The sequence below is a fragment of the Panthera leo genome, chromosome B3 (assembly GCF_018350215.1).
Source record: "Panthera leo isolate Ple1 chromosome B3, P.leo_Ple1_pat1.1, whole genome shotgun sequence".
Taxonomy (NCBI): Eukaryota; Metazoa; Chordata; class Mammalia; order Carnivora; family Felidae; genus Panthera; species Panthera leo.
Window position 1 is genome coordinate 16,877,230 of NC_056684.1, and position 23,262 is coordinate 16,900,491.

At 43.2% G+C, this 23,262-nt stretch overlaps 1 protein-coding gene across 3 annotated transcripts in view; it reads right to left on the minus strand.

Moving 5' to 3' along the window:
- The window catches only part of LOC122221671 (protein FAM169B-like), an 88,381-nt gene that overhangs the window by 21,117 nt on the left and 44,002 nt on the right, over positions 1-23,262 (minus strand). For all 3 annotated transcript variants that reach the window (XM_042941107.1, XM_042941105.1, XM_042941106.1), the window contains 2 exons: positions 18,342-18,427; positions 12,211-12,388 (listed from right to left, as the gene is read on the minus strand). In XM_042941107.1, the coding sequence (XP_042797041.1) occupies positions 12,211-12,388; positions 18,342-18,427 (264 nt within the window). The remainder of the gene's footprint in view (positions 1-12,210; positions 12,389-18,341; positions 18,428-23,262) is intronic.

Below are 23,262 nucleotides of genomic sequence, written 5' to 3' on the forward strand. Positions count from 1 at the left end.
AATAAGTAAACTTAAAAAAAAAAAAAAAAAAAAAGAATGGCCAACCCAATTGGCTAAAATGGCAGTAGGATGAGATTATTTTAACCATAAATGCTGACAGGAAAAAAAAAACAAGAAAAGATGAAAATTAACAAGCCAAGCATCAGAATTTAAAAGGTTAGAAGAGAAGAGAAGAGAGACCCAAAGAAAATAAAGGGAAGGAGACAAGGAGGATAGAAATTTATAAAATAGAACACAAAAATATAACACGAACTATTTAAAAAAAAAAAAGAGTTGCTAAAGTAAGAAAAAATGAATACCCCATATATAAAGCACATCAGGAATTAAAGATATCACTATGGATGTGGCAGAAATTTCGAAGGTAAGAGAATACAATAACTATGCCAATAAACTTAAAAAGAGAGGAAAAGGACAAATTCCTAGGATAAAACAACCCACCAAAACTGACTAAAATTTAAAAAAAAATAAAAGAAACCAGATAAACTAACTTGTCCTATGAGCATTGAAAACATGGAATCAGAAGTTTCAACCTCTCCCACACTGAACACACCAGTCCAGGTGGCTTTAACTTCTGTCTTAGGTTGGTAGAACTTCTTACCAACCTTCCAGAGGAAAGCCTTCCAGAGAACAAAGAGAGAATATTCTCCAGCCTCATCTATGAGTATAGTACAACTTTTTAAGGAAAAAGAAAGAATGGCCAAGGATAGGAAAAATAACAGTCATTCTTGAACATAAAATAAAAAAGCTTAACCCAGTATTAACAAACTGAATTCAACAGGATACACAAAGTTAACTTAGATCGCTGTAAGGGGCTGGATTCTCTGCTCACCACCCTGGCTGTTCCTGAAGATATGCATGACCGGTAAGGTATCTATGATGAAACCATGACCAAGGGGCATGAACTAACACTGCACATAATGATGACTTTACCTTCAACAGCCTGGGAGGACCTGAAGAAGATACCTCTGAGAGAAGGAGACAAAACCTAACAGACTGAACGATGTGAAGCCAACAGACTGTCCACTAAAAATACACACCCAACAAAACACAGAAAAAAGACCAGGAGGGTTACTTCACAAAGACAGGAGTGAATTCTTGGAATACCTAAGACAGAATTCACAGATGGTGCACCATGGGCAAATGATAGCAACAGGCAGCCAGAAAGTAATGGAAGAAACTGTATCTGCTTCAAAGAGAGAGATTTGTCAGAAGGAAGATATAACAGGCAGGTGGCAAGACAACAGTCACAGCGTATCCCCGCTGCCGGCTGTTTTTGAGAACTGAGATCTGGGCACCAGGAAAGTAATGATGTGGGGCCGCAAGGCACAAAATAACCAAGTGCCTGGCCAAAAGCAATGCTGCTCTTGGTGCATTTCCTTTTGCAAAGTAGCATTTGTGGGGGCTATGAAGCATCTGCCCAGGTCTGTCCTGTTAAACATAAGAAAATCTGTATCCGGGGAGCCTGGGTAGCTCAGCTGGTTAAGCATCCAACTTTGGCTCAGGTCATGATCTCACAGTTCATGAGTTCGAGCCCCATGTCTGGCTTTTCACTGACAGTGCAGAGCCTGCTTGGGATTCTCGCTCCTTCTCTCTCTCTCTCTCTACCCCTCCCCCACTCTCTGTCTCCCTCTCTCTCTCCTAAAATAAATAAATTTTTAAATAAAAAAATAGATAAATAAACTTAAAAAAAATCTGTATCAGTAATTCGCCTCCTTTATAGATTACAGGAGAAAGAACCACTCCAGTTCAACATTACACTGGACCCTGCACATTATCCATTCCATATGGCATAAAATACAGAAAAATGATAAAAGCAAAAGAAACTACCGAGAAATTATAAAACTAAGAGGGAAAGTCTCGCAAGGTCAGCGGACGTAAGACCAACACGTAAGATGGAGGTGGCATTTCTATCTACGAACAACAATCAGAAAATAGGCTTTAAAATAAGATGATATTTTGTAGCCACAGGATCAGCAACCACAACAAACCTGGACAATACCAATGCTGATAAAGACGTGAAGAAACAAAAACTTTTTGCAGGTGACGGCATACATGCGTACAGCCATTCTGGAAGACAGCTATGCGCCCCGTGGGGAAGCGGAGGGTATGACTCACCTACAGCTAGCAGTTCCTCTCGTAGGTATACACCCTCAAGCAGCGTTGATCGAATATTTTCTCATTATCACCAACCTAACGAGCCTTCAGAGACATTTCCTCCTAATCGCCAACCCCCCCCCCCCCACCAAATTAAATACCAAGGAATAAGGCTTTGTTGGGTTGAGGTTTGGAGAGCCACAGACCATTGTATTAGCTATGATTCTTTTGCTCCCCAAGAAAGAATGGTTTAGCTTGTTGGGGGCAATACCAACCCACTGAGAATGCATGCCTTGGATGAGTGGTTCTAAAACCTCAGAGGGTCGATGGGATCACTTGGAGGGCTTGTTAAGACAGACTGCTGGGCCCCACTCCACCATCCGGGTTTCTGATGCAGGGTCTTGGACGGAGCCTGAGGGTTCCTGGAGCCCATAACAGATGAGCAGCGCAAACCGGGTGCTGGAGCATGCCATCTGTTACGCATGATCCTCTGTGCAGTAATGGAGGGCTGCCTGGTGGTCTTGACCGGAAGTATCCAGGCCAGACTAAGCCTTCATAAACAGGATGGATTATGATGGGGTGTCTACCCAACCCACAGTCCTTTAAAACGGCCCCTGCCCCAGCCTCAGTTAAGGAACGAAGGCTAGGTGGCCATATCTAGACCACGAAAGCCAGTCCACCCATCCACAGTCAGTTGAGAGGAGAGGTGGACCCATGGTCCACAAGAAACCAATCCACAGGCCAGCTGGACCAATCTGATTCTTTTGAGGGAACTTAAAATAAAGTAAAACTAGGACTACAATAGATCTTGGCCCTTTAAGGCAGTACAGGAAGAGGCCCAGTGGGCATCATGGCAAACTCAAGTCAAGGTTACAAGGAAGAAGGAGGGGCGCCGAGGTGACTCAGTTAAGCGTCCAACTCTTGATTTTGGTAAAGGTCATGATCTCACGGTTCATGAGTTTGAGCCCCACAACGGGCTCTGCACTGACAGTGTGGAGCTTGCTTGGGATTCTCTCTCTCTCTCTCTCTCTCTCTCTCTCTCTCTCTCTCTCTCTGCCCCTCCTCTCTCTCTAAACAAATAAATTTTAAAAAGTTAAAAAGAGGAAGCAGGAGACGTAAGTGTGTGAAGGAAGCTGTTTGCAAGGATAAACGTGCAGCAGCCGCTGATACACATCCCAGCATGAGAAGGCAGGCTGTGTCCCGTGCTCTTCCCTGCAGACTCCAACACCCCATCTTCAGGCGCACGAGGGGACCCCCATTCCTCACAACAGCAGCCCGTGTCTCATCGGGCAGCAGCGTCAGTACCTGGACCAACACCACGCTCTCGCCACGCACGCCACTTTAGCTACTTATGATTCCGCCGAAGTCCAGAAGATGGCACGAGGGGGTCCTGCCTGATGACACAACCCCGCAGGAGGTGCCTGGGGCACTGGGCGTCTGGGGGAGGGGGAAGGGAAGAAGCTCCACCCCCCTACCCCCCTGCGAGGAGCAGGGCAGCCGAGGCCACTTCGTGGCATCGCTGCCGTCCCCCATGCCTGTCTGGATTGCAAATCACCTAATTTAATGCTTTTAAGTGCCGCTCCTGGTTTTATGATTTGCATTAGCGTCGGGCTTTCAGGAATCTGAAATATAAAGCTGTTCTTTTCAGATTTTTATACAAAAGCAAAATACTTCCCAGCTCGGCCTTAAATTGGCCAGCTCTCCACTTACAGTCTGGTATTTTCTTCCCTTGAATGCTAACAGTCTTGTGGACTAGTGGTTTGAGAACAGAAGTTAAAGTAAAACCTCATTAGTTTTGATTATCTGGGGCTGGGGGAGAATTTCGACATAAAATAGTGAAATGGCTGAAGTGTCAATATTTCTTAAGAAAGGCAATCACTGAACGGCCAAATGAAGGGAGAAATTCAAACCAGCCTGTAAAGAAAATGGTCCCAAAGAGAGGTCTACCTGAAAAGATCTCATTCGGTCTGTACAAAGGCACTTGTTTCAAACTGAATGTGCTCCTCAGCAATACAGAGGCACAAACTACTGATCTACACATGGACTTGGATGAATCTCAAAGCCATTATGCTGAGTGAAAACAGTCTCAAAATTTTATAAACTATATGATTCCATTATGTGACATTCTAGAAAAGACAATACTATAGTGATGGAGAACAAAGCAGTGGTTGCTGGGATTTCCTGTGGTGGCAGGGAGGGTAGCGGATGACTAGGGATAACATGAAAGAGGTTTTGAGGGATGGTGGATTTTATTCTGTATTTTTTTTCTTTTTGAGAGAGAGAGAGAGAGAGAGAGAGAGACAGCGGGAGGGTACAAGCAGGGGAGGGGCAGAGGGAGAGGAAGGGAGAGAATCGTAAGCAGGCTTCATACTCAGCATGGAGTGTAACGCAGGGCTCAATGTCACAACTGTGAGATCATGACCTGAGCCAAAATCAAGAGTCATATGCTTAACCGACTGCGCCACCCAGCCGTCCCGTTCTGTATTTGAATTATGGTTGTAGTTACATGAATCTATACATAAGTCAAAATTCATAGAATTGTAAAGCCAAAAAAAGGGTCAATTTTATTGTCTGATAAATTTTTTAAATACTTAAAAGTATGTGCCAAGAATGTGCCTAGAAACAATGCATACTTTTTTTTAATGTTCATTTATTTTGGAGAGAAACAGAGACAGAGACAGAGAGACAGAGAGTAGGGGAGGGGCAGAGAGAGAGGGAGATACAGAATCTGAAGCAGGCTCCAGGCTCTGAGCTGTCAGTACAGAGCCCAACGCGGGGCTGGAACCCACAAACCTCAAGATCGTGACCTGAGCCGAAGGCAGATGCTTAACCAAAGTCAGATGCTTAAATAGGTGAACCCTGGCCCCTGTGATCCAACTGATGCAATGAATCTGCACACTTTCTCTTCCTCTCAGAATGAAATTATACACTGAAGCCCAGTTTGAGCTAAATTAACAGATATTCTGAATCCAAAGGATCGAATCTCATGAAGAGACATTGTAGCGGTACAAAGTTGAGAAGGATGCCATGTGCTATGCCCATACCCTAAGCACCAACACGAAAACCATACATAATGCCACACGACAAGCACCGAAGACAAAGCCGAGACTGACGAAACAACCGTTCTGAACTTGTGACTACAAACTCCTCCTGTAGTCCGCTACTCCACATGTATCTGCCAGTGATTTTTTGTAAATCACGTGTGCAAATAATAAAGCACAATAAAATAGATCTATTCCCTTTCTGAATTATGGGGTTTTTTGGCCTACTTGGATGCTGCTGGTATCAATCATTTCTTAATTTATCAAAATAAATCCCTCTCTCAGATTATAGAAAGACATGGGAAAGATAGGAAAAAAAATTCTATGATCCATACCTGAACAGAGTCCCCAGCAGATAACGGTGGTGGAATGAAATGCTCATGCAAATCCCCACATGTAATAACTGTTTAAGAAATGTATTTAAGAAATCATTGAAAGATACCACAGGGCACCCAAAAGCACATAGGGGCCAGAGGAGAATTTAATTTCAGGAAATTGTGACTGGGATAGGGAAGACCTATGAGTTTGCAGCTTCCTGGGCATGAGTAACTCAACCCCCAATGCTACAGAAAACATTGGTGGGAAAAGCTGAAATGCTACCAGCTAAAGTGTCAGAGATCAGATTTGGAATTAGGAAAGCAGTTGGGAATTTATTTTATTATTTTTTTTAATGTTTATTTTTTGAGAGAGACAGAGAGTAGGAGCGGGGGAGGAGGAGAGAGAGAAGGGGACAGAGGATCTGAAGCAGGCTGTGTGCTGACAGCAGAGAGCCTGATGCAGGGCTCAAACCCACGAACAGTGAGATCATGACCTGAGCCATAGGCAGCCGCTTAACCGACTGAGCCACCCAGGTGCCCCTGAAAGCAGTTGGGAATTTAAAGGGAAAGACCTAGCAGCAGGAGAACGACAGAATGAGCTAGACTCAAATTCTGAGCAACTGCCCAAATCCTTGGCTTATAGCTGACCTACACATAAGCGAAGGAGCCCCCAGGGAACCCAACAAGAAAAAAGTCAAAAGACCAGAAAGATATCCACTTTCAAAAAAATGGAACTACACAGGATTAAATCATCTGTGAGTTTGATGCTTTTCTCAACCATAAACATTCCTCAACTGAGGCAGCTCAAGTGGCAGAGAGCTGGAGCCAAATGGGCTTGAACAGTGAAAGTACAGAGCCCCAAACCAGCAGGAGCAGGAAAAACAACAACAACAACAACAACAACAACAACAACGAAATACCAACAACAAAAAAAAGCAAAAAACAACAACAACAAACCCTCAGGAGAGGTAAGCTAAATCCACATCTTTGACCACCAAATCTGCAGCCACAGGGAAGATCCCTACAGGGCTAGGCTAAAGAAACAGCCACAGGAAGTCAAACAAACAGATGTTAGCAGCTGCACATCACAAAGGAGACAAAGTCTATTGTTTGAATCCAGGCAAACTGAATGACTACTAGGTCAAAAATCTAAAAATCCTGAGAAAACACACGCACACAATAGCTATAATATTGGTATACTATAGCTGCAACATCTAATTTTCAACTAAAAATTATTCAACATGAAGAAAACAGGAAAGTGTGACCCATACTCAGGACCAAAAAAAAAAAGGCAGTCAATATAACTCACTTTAAATAGACCTAGATGTTGGATTTTGCAAAGGCCTCAAAACAGCTTTACAAATATATTCAAAGAATTAAAATAATTCAAAAAATTAAAGGGAAATATATAGAAAATCTCAACAGAGAAATGGTAACTACAAAATAATATATAAATTCTAGAGTTAAAAGTATAACTAAAAATTTTCAATGGCTCAACAACAAATTGGAGACAGCAGATGAACTTGAATATATACCAGTAGAAATTACCCAACAAAGAGAGAAAAATGTTTGAAGAAAAATGAACAAAACCTCTAAGACACAACTTATAAGACATTATAAAGTACCTCACATACATACAACTAGAACCCCAGGAAAGGAAGAATGAAAGCAGCATAAAAAACAAATTGAAGAAATAATGGCCAAAAACTTCCAAAAGATGGTGAAAAATTAAAGATTCAAGGAACTCAACAAACCCCAAAAAGATAAACAAAAATAAAATCATTCCTAGATATACCACTGTCAAACTACAAAAAAAGCAGTCAGAGAAAAACTATGTGTTATGTATGAGGGAATAACAATAAATAACTGGATGACTTCTCACCAGAAACTATGAAAGCCAGAAGAGACTGGAAAAACATATTAAAAGCACTGAAGGAAAAAAAAAGCTTTCATTAATAATTCTATATCCAGCTAAACTATCCTTCAAATATGCCCATGAAATAAAATATATTTTCAGTAAACAAAGACTGTTTTTTTGTTGCCAACAGAACTGCACTACAACAAATTCTAAAAGAAGTACTTTAGCCTGTAGGAAAAATGACACTGGATGGCAACTGGGACCTATATTAAAAACATTTTTCTAAATGGGGCACCTGCGTGGCTCCATCGGCTGGGCGTCCGACTTCAGCTCAGGTCATGATCTTGCGGTTCGTGGGTCGAGCCCCACATCAGGCTCTGTGCTGACAGCTCAGAGCCTGGAGCCTGCTTTGGATTCTGTGTCTCCCTCCCTCTCTCTCTGCCCCTCCCCCACTCACACTTTGTCTCTGTCTCTCTCAAAAATAAATAAATGTTAAAAAATTTTTTCCTAAAGGTAAGTATGTAACTATTTTAACTATATTTTTCTTTTATTTTTTAATCTCTAAAAGATATAACTACTTTATTAAAAACTATTAATCAACATTGATAGGTTTATAAAATAAACAGATCTAATATATAACAATACTCTATGTAAATAAAATGAGGGGTAAACAAAAATACACCTTTGCAAGATTTCTATATTTTACCTGAAGTAATTCAATATTAACTCTAAGTAAATTGGGAAAAGTTTAAGACGTATATGTAATCCTGGAGCAACATCTAAAAAATTTAAAATGCAAAAATATAGAACTAGAAAGCCAACAGAGAAATTAACATGAAATACTAAAAAACATCTGATTAAAATAAAAGAAGATATAAAGGAGGAACAGAGGAACAAAAAAAAACAGAAAACACAAAACAAACTGCAAAAGGCCTCAGTACAACCAAATCAATAAATAAATGTAAACGGACTAACATCCCAATCAAAACATAGACATTATTTTTCTTAGATGAAAGAGAGAAAGCGCATTCGCGCATTAGCAGGCAGGGGCAATGGGAGAGGGAGAGAGAACCTCAAGCAGGTTCCATGCTCAGCATAGAGCCAGATGTGGGCCTCCATCCCACGACCCAGGATCATGACCTGAGCCGAAATCAAGAGTGGGACCCTTAACTGACTGAGCTACCCAGGTGTCCCAAAAGCACTGGGGCACTTTTAAGACTAGATTTAAAACCAAAGAGTCAATTGTATGCTGTCAATAAAATATATGCTTCAAATAATAAAGACATAAACAGACTAAACATAAAAAGCTACAAAGAATGTATTCCATGCAAACAGTAACTATAATAAAAATGAAGTGGCTATATATTAATATCAAACAAAATAGACTTTATAATAGATATTAGTGAAGACAATGGGAACTTCAAAACAATAAGATGGTCAATACATCAGATGGGTAGAACAATTATAAATATAGATTTGACTCATAACAAAGCTTCAAAACACATAAAGTAAAAACTGATAGAACTAAAATGAGAAAAAGATTAATTCATAATCATAAAGTCTTCAACAAACTCTGAAATTGATAGAACTAGACAAAAAATATCAGTAACAGTGCAGAAAATCTGAATGATATTATCAATCACCTTAATCCAACTGACATTTCCAGAACGCTAAACCAATACCTGCAGAATACACACATTCCTTCAAGTCCACAGGGAATGTCTACCAATATAGACCATATACTGGGCCATTACACAACTCTCAATAGTTTTTAGAATATTAAAATGTAACGGACTACATTCTCATACTGCAACAATTCAATTAGAAACCAAAAAATAAATAAATAAATAAATAAATAAATAAATAAATAAATAAAACATCTGGAATAGTCCCCAAATATCTGGAAATTAAAAACCACTTTAAAACAACTCATAAAAATGACAACGTAAACTAGAAAATATTTGAACTGAATAATAATGAAAAGTGGTAAACTGGTAAGACAGACTTCATCAAACTATTAAAACGTTTGCTCTTTGAAAAATACTGTTGTGCCAAAATGACAATGTTTTCCAATACATTATCTGATAAAGAACTTACATCTATAACATGTGGAGAAACCATGAAGCTCAATAATAAGCAAATGGCCCGGTTAAAGAAATGGACTAAAATATTTAATGACTCTCATATATTGCTGCGGGCAGTATCTATATAATTATTCTAACAGAAATAGTTTTATTCTCTCTCTAAAACTAAGCTAATCAAGCAACGGCAGTTATTAAAAAAAAAAAAAAAAAAAAAAGATCTAAGGTGTACTTCATGAAGCAGACCATCAGGAACCCCTGTGGTACCATCAGACTTATACATTCAGTGGCCAATAACCAAGGCAAACTGGAGTTTGAGAAGGGTCAGTCCTGAAACAGTTTCTTTCTGAAACAGAGAAGCTGTCTCCTGAAGACAGAACCAAATGCTTTGAGCAGAATGAGGCCATTGAGGCAGTCCATGATGCCATGGCACAGGAAGGCCAATGTCGGGGAGATTACAAAGTGAATTTTCATGGTGGATGGCCATCCCTATGAACTTGATGGACGAATGCCTTTTCCGGTAAACCAGCTGCGAAGGTCTGCAGAGAATTCACTGAGCATAAGCAAGGGGAGGTCCGCTTTTCTGCTGTGGCACTCTGCAAGACAGCCTGATGCCCTAGGGGAGGGACATAGCTTTTATCACCTCTCTTCCGTTCAGCGTGAAACCTGTCCCCACAATGCAGTCTAAAATGTTTCAGTACTTGTGGAACACAGCTGTTCTCCTTTGGTTTTGCAGATACCCTCTTACCTTCATCCACACCCAAACACCAGCAGAGTTCAGTTGTCGATCAAGCAAAGTGTGATATAAGCTTCAGATGGCGAAGCATTGTCCCCCAGTGTAGGTATTGTACCTCAATAACTAATGTTTTAAATGGCTACTTTGGTTTGTGTCTGTAAGTTAAGGCCTTGGATGTGGTTTGTCTGTCCTTAAAAGAAATGAAACTTTTCTGCTGATTAATATAAAAAATTAAAAAAGAAAAAGTTTTAATTGGCAATGTATACCAGAAGTCTGTATTTTCTTTATTTGATTTTATACTGGTTTGGTACTTCCCAAACGCAATAAATTGTTGAGTAGCTAAAAGTCAATTGCCACTTAAAAGATCAGTTCATGGATGAAAACAACATGACCCAGGAAGCAGCTTCAGAGAACTTTCCACCAAATTCGTGGAATTCATCAAAAATGAAGAGGAAGCAGAAATCCAAGCACTTTAGTCTGATCATCGGACTCAGCTTGACATCTTAAGGTCCTCCCCTTCACTCTGAGGTCTGGGTCTGCTTTGGGAAGAACGAGGCAGCCACAACCAACCTGTACTTCATCCTCACAAAACGACGCCCTGGTTTATCGCTGCTACAAGGTGCAACAGAAGGCGCTGGAGAGAGAAGGTCACACACTCCTTTCACCCCATTGCTGTGGTTCTCACACATCAAGGTGGGATCTGTTAACCATTTTCACTATGAGTAGGATGTCTATGGCACAAATGATACTGTGACAGATTTAAGACCAGCCATTTATTAGAAAATGAAAGAGGGGGGCACCTGGGTGGCTCAGTTGGTTAAGCGTCCGACTTCGGCTCAGGTCATGATCTCACAGTCCATGGGTTCGAGCCCCGCATCAGGCTCTGTGCTGACAGCTCAGAGCCTGGAGCCTACATCAGATTCTGTGTCCCCCCGCTTCTCTCTTTGCCCCTCTCCTGCTCATGCTCTGTCTCGCCCTGTCTCTCAAAAATAAATAAATGTTTTAAAAAATGTTTAGAAAGTGAAAGAGGAATTAATTACAAAAAGTTTCCCTTCCATTTTAATTATTCTCTGGATCCCTTGGTCTATCAAAAATAAATGACTAAAGAACAGAGCCACTTGGAAAAGCAAAATGGTGCACTGAAATCCAAGAGTAAATGGCTATGGTGAGCAAAGGAGCGGAAAGACACAGGTGCTTAAGTGTGTATGACTGACCTTGACAAATAATTAACTAAAGGAGTTGTTTGCATGGGAAACTGGTCATCTCACACTGAGCTGGGGGGAAAAAAGGGAGAAATGCAGATTTACTCCATCCTGGACAGGTGGATCAAACACACAATATGAATGTAGCTCAATACCACAATCAGCCTTTCGATCCCCTGAGAAAAACACTTAACTCAAGAGAATAGCACCTCTGTGGTGGTTCCCTGGGAAACTTCATTCTTGCTAAAATTTAGAACTCAATAAGAACTAAAGAAGAGAGCTGGGACCATTTGGATTAGAGATGTTGACAGCCTTTAAATATTCAAGAAACTATTAAAGAAAGCAACTTTAAAGACGAGAGAAATCCCTGAGGCAAAATGGTCCTAGTATCACACTCACTTCTTGTCACAGCCCCTAAAAAATAAGTCCCAGTATTTTACCCTAACCTTATTATCATGGCCGACCTCCCCCTCTTCTGAGGTAATGTCTATAAATCTTGGCATCCAGTGTGTTTTTTTCGCCACATGTCAGCTGTTAGCAATGGTATTTTTCCTGACAGCTAATTGGTAACATTAAAGAAAAGAAATGAAGAGCACTGTGCTTGCAAAGTCATTTTACACCATTAACAGCAATAAGCATTTTATGAGGGACATGGCAATGCCTGCGAATCAAAAGGACACACTTTTCACCCTATTTGCCAGTAGACTGAGAATTGAGAAAATGAAATCCATACCTTGGGTTTATTTACAGGACAGCTGAATTAGCAACACTTCCTGTGCCAGAAGATTCTCTCCAAGGAACACTTGTGCTAAGGGGGGGTCCTCCGCAGCAGGCAGACATCGAGAGCCTCCCTCACCCCGAGGGCCACGTGTATCCCTTACCTTTCCTTTTGGTTGTGTAAAACCCAACAGCTGCTCCATCCCGCCACAGAATTTTCGCTTGCTCCTTCACAGGGTGAGGTAAAAAAAACATGTCCCCATCATCCAAATTTCTCTCCAATCTTCCAAAAATAACGACGTTGAGAATGAAAAGCACAATCCTTTCCCCGAATGACTGAACCTTTGAGGTGGGGGGGGGGGGGGGGCAAGGGGAAGGAGAAAAAGAAAGAAAGAACAAGCAAGTGAGAGAGGAAAATCACACGCGATAAATTTTGCACTTGGAATCAACCCACGCTTCGGGGCCAGGTGTGTGCGCCATCATTACAGGATTCCTTCCGTGCTCAGGAGCCAAACTGTGAATCATAATTTCTCACAGAGGTTTTCACAACCCTGACCTTTCGCACCCATCGGCCTCCAGGAGTGAGGGGCAGTGCCAGAGGGGCCTCCTGGGTCCCCAGGGCCACAGATGTGGAATGTAAGTAGAAAGAGAGAACGATCCTTTGCTGGTCAACAAAACAGGAAGTTACCTCTGGAGGGGGCCAGGCAAGCCATTTCAGCAGTTTGACTAGACATGTCTGGAAATCATCCCACCCTCCATTTTTAACAACCGCCCCAGAATTCTGACCCTCAGAAGGAGGATAAAGAATTGGGGAAGATCAATGGCTACACCAAAAGCGGACGACTTTCAATGGCTTGTGATGTGATAGATTTGGAGCACACACTAGAGTCCCAATCTCAGAGACTTACTGGGAGTCAAGGCTCATCTTGTGGCTCATCTTGTTCTAAGGCAATAACATGAAACCACTTCTTGCCCATCACAATGTCACAAGTGAGGCATTTGTGTGTGGTCAAGATCAGGCCCACACAGAGTTTTAGCATTAACAAGTCAAAATGACTTTACACTCCTCTGCCTGTTAAAATTTTCTGCATTTGTATAGCCCACAGGTGGCAAATACGTGGCATAAACAGAGGCGTCCCACTCCTACACCCACGGCAGACATAGCTAATCGATCCCAGTCTGTGCGACTGAGTCCGGATACGGTCAGAGTCCTAACTGCAGTCCTCCAGGCAACCACCAGCAAACACTCGGGATGAACCCAATCGACTATCGATGAACAGAAAGCACTGCACTCTGACAAGACCGCTATGTGACAGCCTACGTGTGTGGGTATTGGTCACCCCGTCCTATGCGTCACCACGAGATCAGCAATGCCATTAACTGGGCCGTGACTTCCACCCACAAGCTCCCATTCCATTGTCACCACACGCCAGGAAGGTCCTGATTCATAGGTAAGGAAATTGAAACTCAAAGAGGGTAAGTGACTACATGTATTGATTTCCGTGCCTCATTCCAAAGAGGACTTATGACAGCTGAATGAGGGCTCTGCCAGAGACAGGCAGGCTCAAAATAGGCCAGAGCTTCTGAGTCCCAGGCCAGTGCACCTGCTATAGCCCAGCTCATGGTTCCTTTCTGCATCTTCATGCATTAGAGCTAAGACTTGGCAGGGGCACCTAGGCAGCTCAGTTAAGCACCCAAGTCTTGATTTCGGCTCAGGTCATGATCTCACGGTTTCATGAGTTCGAGCCCCGAGTCCAGCTCTGTGCTGACAGTTGCAGAGGGATTCCCTGTCTCCCTCTCTCTCTCTCTACCCCTCCCCCACTTGTGTGCACTCTCTCTCTCTCAAAATAAATAAACATTTAAAAAAAGAAAAAGAACTAAGACTTTGGGAAAGTTTCACATAAGTATCTATGCTTAGTTTTATATTGAATACTTTACCCCTTAAAGTTTTATCATCATCACCATCATCACCATCATCACCATCATCACCATCATCGTCGTCATCTATGATACTGACTTTACAGCCTAGATTTGTGGGGAGCTCTTTAGCAACACCCAACCTCTTTGAGCCTCCGTTTCCTCCAGCGGTCAAGGGAGAAGATTGTCTAAGTGGGCCTTAAAACACTTGTTTTGGGGGGAGGGGAGGGGGAAAAAACACTTGTTTGCAAGTGTTCTGATAATAAAAACAAGGCAGCTTGCAGCACCCTAGCAAATGGCACAAAGTGTTCAGTGCCAATAAACTTATTAATTGGTCCAGAATGTAAAATAGTTCACCCTCATCTGGAGCCAAATCTTAAATGAGAAAAAGCTTTGTGAAAACCACACCAGCTTAACTCTGAGAAGCCACCCCAACTTTGTATCTCAGACAGTAGCAGGCCAAATCAAGTTCAGACTTTAAGAGTAACTAGCTGGTCACGCAAAACCTGAGTGGGGTGATGTGGGAGGTTGTATTTTTCAACTTACAAAGCCAAAAAGTTCAGAGGAAAGCCAGAAGAGAAAAGCAGATTGCATCTGGCAGAAGGGAAATATCCAATCAAAAACTGGCAGGGGAAAAAGGAGAAAAAGAAAAGGCACTTAATTCATCCAATTTCATTACAGGGGGAAAAAAATGGGTGACATGTGATTCTGACTTAGAAACGTTTCTGAAAATACAAAACTGAGATCCAATTCTAATCCCTCAATTAGGACCACTAATTATGTTCACAGAAAGAACATTAACCTTTTTTTTTTTTTTTTTTTGGTAATTTACAAAGAAGAGCTGGCTAAGAAACAAAATGTGATTAAAAGAAAAAAATAGATAAATGTCAAGACCTGAAGTTCTACAAATGGAAAGGGAAACTATCCACAGACAGTTGGGGACAGCTAGATCTTTACAACATGATTCATTAAGTGCAAGTAACATCCAAGCTTCTTTCTGTTCACAACATAGGCCACATTTTCAGAAAATTTGGGGTTTTCTTCATCTAAACACAGAAGAATTGACACATGGAAGAAGTGACCACTCTTGTTCTCAAAAACAAAAAAAAAAATGATTTAAAGAGCAAATCAGACTCCTCCTGGCATTCAGAACACCCCGCCACTAAATACCATTGGCCCACCTGTGGAAAGGGACCAGCATAGAAACACAAACGGGTACACCAGGCCACCCCACTGGGTCCCCCACACACATTTGCTGAATCTCAAGCCACTTGCCAGTTTGGGGGGGAGGGGGGGGGGACGGTGGGACCCTTTTCAAAACACTATCTTTTCAGTCAGTTAAAACCAGACCTGAAAAATCCTGCTGTGTACAATTTGGGTGTAACCAGAGGGCATTATGCTAAGTGATAGAAGTCTGACAAAGACAAATATTGCATGATCTCACGTGCGTGTGGAATCCGAAAAAGCCGAACTCCTAGGAACAGAGAATACAATGGCGGTGACCAGGGGCTAGAGGTGGGAGAAAAGAGAAGATGTTGGTCAAAAGGTACAAACTTCCAACTGTACGATGAATAAGTTCTGGGAATCTAGTACACAGCATGATAACATATATAGCTAATAATACTGTATTATATTAAAGTTGCTAAGAGAATAGATCGTAAATGTTCTCATCACCAAAAAATGGCAGTTATATAATGGAATGCAGGCATTAGCTAACGCCATGGTGAGAATCATGTTGCAATATGTATGCGTATCATATCAACACGTTGTACACCTCAAACTTACACAACGTTTATGTCAGATGTACCTCAATAAAGCTGGGGAGGGGGGCAGGCATGAAAAAGGCAACTCACAGGCTGGGAAACAGTATTTGCAAATCGTATCTGCAATGTATGCAATAAGGACTTGTGCCCGGAATATATGAAAAAGTGTTTACAACTCAACAGTAAAAAGCCAACCAACCAATTAAAAAGGGGGCCAAGGAGGGGCACCTGGGTGGCTCAGTCGGCTGAGTGTCCGACTTCGGCTCAGGTCATGATCTCACAGCTCGTGGGTTCGAGCCCCGCGTCGGGCTCTGTGCTGACAGCTCGGAGCTCGGACCCTGCTTCGGATTCTGTGTCTCCCTCTCTCTCTGCCCCTCCCCCACTCGTGCCATGTCTCTGTCTCTCAAAAACAAATAAACATTAAAAAAAAATTTTTTTTAAATAAAAAGGGGGCCAAGGATTTCAATAGACATTTTCCCAGAGAGGATATATGAATGGCCAACAAGTACATGAAAAAATGTTTAACATCCTTAGCCAGAGACATACAGATCGAGACTACAATGAGATACCACTTCACACTGGGTAGGATAGATAACATTAAAAAAAAAAAAAAAGACAGTAACAAGTATCAGGGACACATGGGAAGATGGACACCCTCAGACGTTGCCAGTGGGAATGTAAGGTGGTCCCGCTTACCAGCAGTTCCACTCCTAGGTCCATACCCAAGATGACTGAAAATATATGTCCTCGCAAAAACTTGCACCCAGATGTTCATAGTGGCATTATTCAAAATGGCCAAAAAAACTGAAACAACTCAAATGTCTACCAACAGATAAATGGATGACCAAACATGGTCTATCCATGCAGTGGGATAATACTGAGCCACAAAAAGGAATGAGGTCTGACACGTGCTACCGTGTGGAATAACCTTGAAGACTTCATGCTCCGTGAGAGCAGCCGGACACAAAAGACTGACTACCTAGTGTATGATTCCATGGATGTGAAATGTCCAGAATGGACAAATCCGCAGAGGCAAAAAGCAGATTCGTTGCCAGGGGCTGGGGAAAGAGAGAAATGAGGGGTGACTGCTGATGGGTAAGGGGTTTCCTTTTGGGGTGATGAAAACATTCTGGAATCAAGTAATGGTGACTGATGTCCAACTCTGTGCAAATACTGAAAATCACTCAATTATATACTTTGAAAGGGTGCAATTTAGAGTACACATTTATCTGCTCATTTTCTAAACCAAACCTGAAAGAATACTGATAATTCATTTAGTATTTACAGGACCCAATGAGGGAGATCACGTGGACTGTGGACACATCCACCATTTCAAGACTGCCAAGAAGCACCTACGGAATGAAGACAAGTGTGCCAATCAAATGAAAACAGGCAGACGTGACATAAACAGTCTAAATTCTTCACTAGTTACTACCTTTTTCCTCAGCTTCTGCCCGAGCCAAACTTCAGTGGAGAGATTGCCACAGGGACTCCGAGGAGCTGCTGGGGCACCTGCCCTTACCCTTGCCATCCTAGGTTTTGGCTTTACAACTGCTCTAGAAAACCACAGCCCGTCAAAGACCTCCATGCCCGATCTCAAAGAGACTAGAGTTTATGTCTGGTTAAATCACTTACTAGCTGTGTGGCTCAGCCTCAATGTGTTCATCTGCAAAACCAAAACCTTTAAGATTCTAAAAGTAGATTATCCCCACAGAGTCTGAGGTAACACACAGGTGAGTACCTAACACAATGTCTGACTCACGGTAAGCACCAATAGACAGCACTTGGATGCAATACACAGAACTCTCCTACACACTAGAGAGATCGTTTCGATTAAAGTTTTAAAACTAAGACACAAGGGGCCACTAAGGAAGATAAGAGAGATTTGCCAATAGCCAGATGTCTGTTGCACACGACCATTTATTACTCTTTTTTCTTACCGGCAGGATATTCCAGATTGAAAAGATGTTGCAGTCCTAACTTGCAAATGTGATTTATTTGGAAATAGGGTCTCCAGATGATCAAGTTAAGATGATGAGGCCATGGGGTAGGGGGAGGGCGCCTGGGAGGCCCAGTCGGTTAAGCATCCGACTTCGGCTGTCATGATCTCGTGGTTCGTGGGTTCAAGCCCCACATCAGGCTTTGTGCTGACAGCTCAGAGCCTGGAGCCTGCTTTGGATTCTGTGTCTCCTCTCTGCCCCTTCCCTGCTCCCTCTCTGTCTCTCCCTCTCAAAAAAAAAATGAATAAACATTAAAAAAAAAAATGTTAAAAAAAAAAAGACAAGGTCATTAGGGTGGGCCCCGATCCAATATGGCTGGTGTCCATATAGAAAGGAGGGACCTGGACAGACACAGACCCACACCAAGGGAAGATGACCGTCTGTAAGTCCAGGAACACTTGAGGCCACCAACAGCTAGGACAGAGGCGTGGAACAGATTCTCTCCGTGGCCCTCAGGCTTGTAGCCTCAGGGGACTGTGAGACCATACATTCCAGTTGTTTCTGCCCTAGGAGACTAATCCACAAAGGGAGACTGCTTTCGATTATTAACACGATAATAAGCACAGTGACTTGAAACCTGTTTTGCAATATCCATGTAAACTTACATGCCCTCACCTTCATCAGACCTTCTCGGGCAGGATCAGAGGTTCGCAGCACATCTTCGGTGGCCCACCAGGCCTCCTGTATGTAAACAGCCACAACTAAAGAGAAAGCCAAGAGAAAATGATGATGTGCACACGGCCACGAGGCCACCAGAGAGGCGGTTTCAACATCATGCGACCTCCAGAGAGGCGCAAAGGAGGAGGATGTGTGGGTAACGCGGGCGATAGCTCTAGAACTGTGTTCTCTGACAGCACTGAGCAGGACAGAGTGACCCCTCTCACCTGAAGGGGACTTCACAGAGATCTTCACAGATGGCCCGTTGCCGGCTCCAAAACGAGATATATGTGTCCCAATGCTACTGGGCAAAACACACTACACACCACACTGCTCACAAATTCGATGGCCAAGAATTACATTTTTTTTTCCTTCAAGGTCCAATTATGGGCTGCAACTCAGAACTCCCCACTTAGTCAAATCCAACATTATGGAAGGCCATCAAACACACCATCTTCTCGTTGCCCTCAGCACCGGGCTTGGCCCCGGCTTTTTTTCCATGATTTTTTTTTTCCCCTTCTCACAGTGAAACTGTCACCTGCGTTTTTCTGAGGACACCAATGCTCTCAGAGGTAAAGTAACCTGAAGGCAGCAAGCTGGGGGGGGGGGGGGGTCTGAGGTGGGTCCACCCTTGGGCCACTGGACTCCAAGGACAGTGCTCTCTCGCAGAGGCCAGAAATGAGTCAGCTGTTAGAATATGGGGTGGCGGGGGTGCCTTTGAATAAGGAGGCTCTGGGGCTGGATCTACAGAAGGAAGAGACATCTCTCCTCCAACCACTCCTGCCCCGCCCCACCCCAGGCTACACAGCCCCTGAAGCTTGTGGATTCTGCCCACTCCATGTTCGGACATGGGCCCTGCTACTTACTCTAAGGGTGACCTTGGAACACCTCAACCTCACTGAGCCCCAAAATCATCAGAGTTGCCCAAACTGATCACCTGAGGTGGCTGACAAGTTCTGATGAGGATCGGACAGAAACACCCAGCACAGGGCCAAGTGACAGCTAATAGACGCCTTCCTCCTCCCCCACTCCATGCTGCTGCACCAAATCAGTTCCACCTGCCACCTCGTGATGGGCCCCATGCCCTCCTACCCAGCCCCAGATGCCAGCAGGGTCCAGGCCACCATGCACAGAAGACCATGACAGTACCTCACCTGACCCCCTGCCTCAGTGTCCCCCGCTGATCCATCCTACTGAGTGGTCACTCCAAAGGCAAATCCAGTCATGGCCTCTGCCTCTTGCCCCCCTGCTGGGCAACCCTCCTTTCCTTGTTTAAGGATTCCATTTAAACACCAAAGTTCCTTTGATTGTTTTTTGGTTGTTGTTGTTTTATTTTCTATTTATTATTTTTTTAATTTTTTAAATTTATTTTGAGAGAGAGAGTGCATGCAAGAGAGACAGCACAAGAGGGGGAGGGAGGGAGAGACAGAGAGAGAGAGAGAGAGAGAGAGAGAGAGAGAGAGAGAGAGAATCCCAAGCAAGCTCTGTGCTTTCAGCACAGAGCCTGACTCGGGGCTCAATACCACGAACCGTGAGATCATGACGTGAGCTGAGATCAAGAGTCCATCACTTAACCGACTGAGCCATCCACGCGCCCCTGTGTTTTTTTATTTTTTAATTAAGAGCATTCTTTACAGCAGTTTTATTGGGTTCATAGCAAAATTGAGAGGAAGGTGCACAGACTTCCCAGGCACCCCATGCCCGCACATCCGCACAGTGTCCCCCACCGTCGCTATCTGTACCATTGCGGGAACATTTGTCACAACTGATGGAACTACACTGGCACATCATAGTCCCCCAACATCTATAGTTTATATTAGGGTTCACTCTTGTTATACAGTCTGTGTGTTGGACAAATGTGTAATGACATGCATCTCTCATTATGGTATCCTACAGAGTATTTTCACTGCCCTAAAAATTCTCTGGTCTTCATCGATTGACCCCTTCCTCCTACCCCTGCTCCACCCCTGGCACTGATTTTTTTTTTTTTTTACTGTCTCTATACTTTTGCCTTTTCCAGAATGTAATATAGTTAGAATCCTACAGTATGCAACCCTTTTCAGACTGGCTCCTTTCACATAGTAATATGCCTTTAAGATTCCTTTCTTGTCTTCTCATGGCTAGAGATCTCAAAAATCTTTTTAGCACTACATAATATTCCACTGTCTGGATGTACCACACAATTTCCCCTCTGATATCTTTTTTATACCCCCTTTTATTAAATTGCCATTTTTTAAAAACTTTTTTTCATGTTTATTTATTTTAAGAGAGAGGGAGAGGGAGAGCATGAGCAGGGAAGGGGCAGAGAGAGAGAGAGAGAGAGAGAGAGAGAGATAAGAGAGAATCCCAAGCAGGCACCATGCCATCAGCACAGAGGCTGACATGGGGTTTGATCTCACAAACTGCAAGTTCATGACCTGAGCTGAAATCAAGAGTCAGACATTTAACTGACTGAGCCACCCAGGCACCCCAAATTGCCATTTTTATGCCAGTTTCTCAACCCTGAGGGGTCCAGAAGCCACACAGTAAAACGATGCACCTTCCCAGTCAGATCTTTTTAGCTGAAGATGTGGAGGAAAATGACATGGAATAGAAAACAAAAGTCACTCCAACATTCATGTAAGGTTCATGACTTTGAAACCAATTTTGTGGGCCAATCAGGTTAAGCTGCTACCACCTTCTTCCCTATGGCTCTCTGCTCTTTGAAGAACTTAAGTAGAAAACTCTATGAAGACCAAGTTACAGTGACGTTAGTCAGTTATTAAGCATGAACTCTGCCCAACCAGCCCCTCCTCCCCAAAGACCAAGAGCATCTAAGCCACTATGTCAGTGTCATATCATTGTTGAGTTACATCATCAACAATCGTTCCAAAACTGATTGAGCCAGCTGCGAGAGAAGGGCCAATTAAATGCTTGACACCCGGCTTCATTTATTCAATTAAAGTCATGTTCAAAATGGCACCTACTAGAACTTACAGGAGGTTTATAAAGCCATAAGGATTATTTTCCCGCTTAACAAGGTGAATCAATAAAGGATGTTCCATTTACTAATGCAGTGTATTACCGTAATACAGATGTTCAATTTGCTACGACAGTTTCAAACAGGGAATGTGTGATGATTTGGCGTTTGTGTGGTGCCTTGCAAATTTCACAGTGTGCTGCAGAGCATTAATTAGTCACACAGGTTGTCACAAAATAGATTGAACTGGTTGTTGTTCGGGGGTTTTTGTTTTGTTTTGTTTTTTCCCAAAACTAATCTTAAGCTGCTAAGGATACATAACAATGAAGGTGAAGTCCAATCAAATTCAACAGACCTAAAATAAATTGTCCTCCAAATCAACTCTTTTTAAAAACAGAATCGGCCTTCTGGAAACCAGCAGCTTTTGATCAGAAAAGTATATCTAGTCAAGAGGAACCAGGAGGACAGAGTGGTGTCAGGGTGCAGGGAGAGAGACTACAGCCAGCTCAGCAAGGACAAAGGATGGATCCTGGGGACTGACAGGCACTGCAGAGCCAGCCTCAGGGCATCACTTCTGAGACCCTGAAGCCAGCAAGTTCCAAGAGTTAGAAAGTGGAAGCCACACACCTGTGGTTTTAAAAGAAAATGTGATCAGCATCCCTCGGGCTCTCTCCCATCGAGGGCCTGAGCAGAGACTGGACATCGCAGAAGGCTGTGCAGTGGTGACAACAGTCAAGAGGACGTTACTAGTTAAAGGCCAGCCTCACTGCATGGATTTAATTTCCCTGCCCCCTGAGCGACAGGCGATGTGCACCACAAAGAAATGTCAGTAATGGATTCTATTCTGTGAACGCTCCAAGGTTTCCCAAACAAGTTAAGACAGTGAGGTCCCTAAGGCTACTACCTCCCAGTGGCCCGGCTTCATGGCAACTCAGCATGCTCAAACTGCATTCGACTACCCGTGGCTGAGTTCCTGAATGCATGAACAGTGCTGTCTGTCCTAGGCCCTCAGAGGCCGATGCGTAAATCCCCGTTCTTGCCCTTGGGAGGTGGCAGCCTGCGGAGGAAGGAGTGCTAATAAACAAGCTGCTCCAATACAGGCCGGGGCACGAAAGGTGCCAGAGTCCAGACGGGAGCCAACGCATCACCAGGACCCAGAGGAGAGAGGCAATTCTGCAGAGGGGTGTTGGGAGAGCATCCCCAGGGAATTCAGACAGCTTGGGTTCTGGATCCGTGGGTAAGGTTTCAACAGGCAGAGACAACAGGCAAGGGCACTACAGGCAGCATAACCTGTGAGAAGAGGCACAGAGCCCTACAAGTCCAAGGCCATGCTCAGGGCACCTCAAGTAGTAGGGATAGCTGCAACGAGGCCTAACCGATAGAAAGACAGGGCTGTAAACGTTGGTTTACAACAAGGTTCCAGGATAGAAAGCTAATATACAAAAGCCAATTGCTTTCCTATATACCAGCAATGAACAAGTGGAATTTGAAATTAAAAACACAATACCATTGACATCAGCACCCCCCAAAATGAAATACTTAGGTATAAAGCTAACAAAATATGCACAAGATCTATGAGGGAAATTATAAAACTATGACAAACAGAATCAAAGAACTAATAATGAGACATTCTACGTTCATGGATAAGATAACTCAATATTGTTCGGTGCCTGGGTGGTTCAGTCGGTTAAGTGCCAACTCCGGCTCAGGTCATGATCTCGCGGTTCATGAGTTCGAGCCCTGCATGGGTCTCTCTACTATCAGCTCAGAGCCTACTTCAGATGTTAATAAACATTAAAAAGGCAGGGGGGGGGAGGGGGGAGCACCTAGGTGGCTCAGTTGGTTAAGCATCCGACTTCTGCCTAAGTCATGATCTGGCCATTCCCAAGTTCGAGCCCCGAATCGGGCTCTGTACTGGCA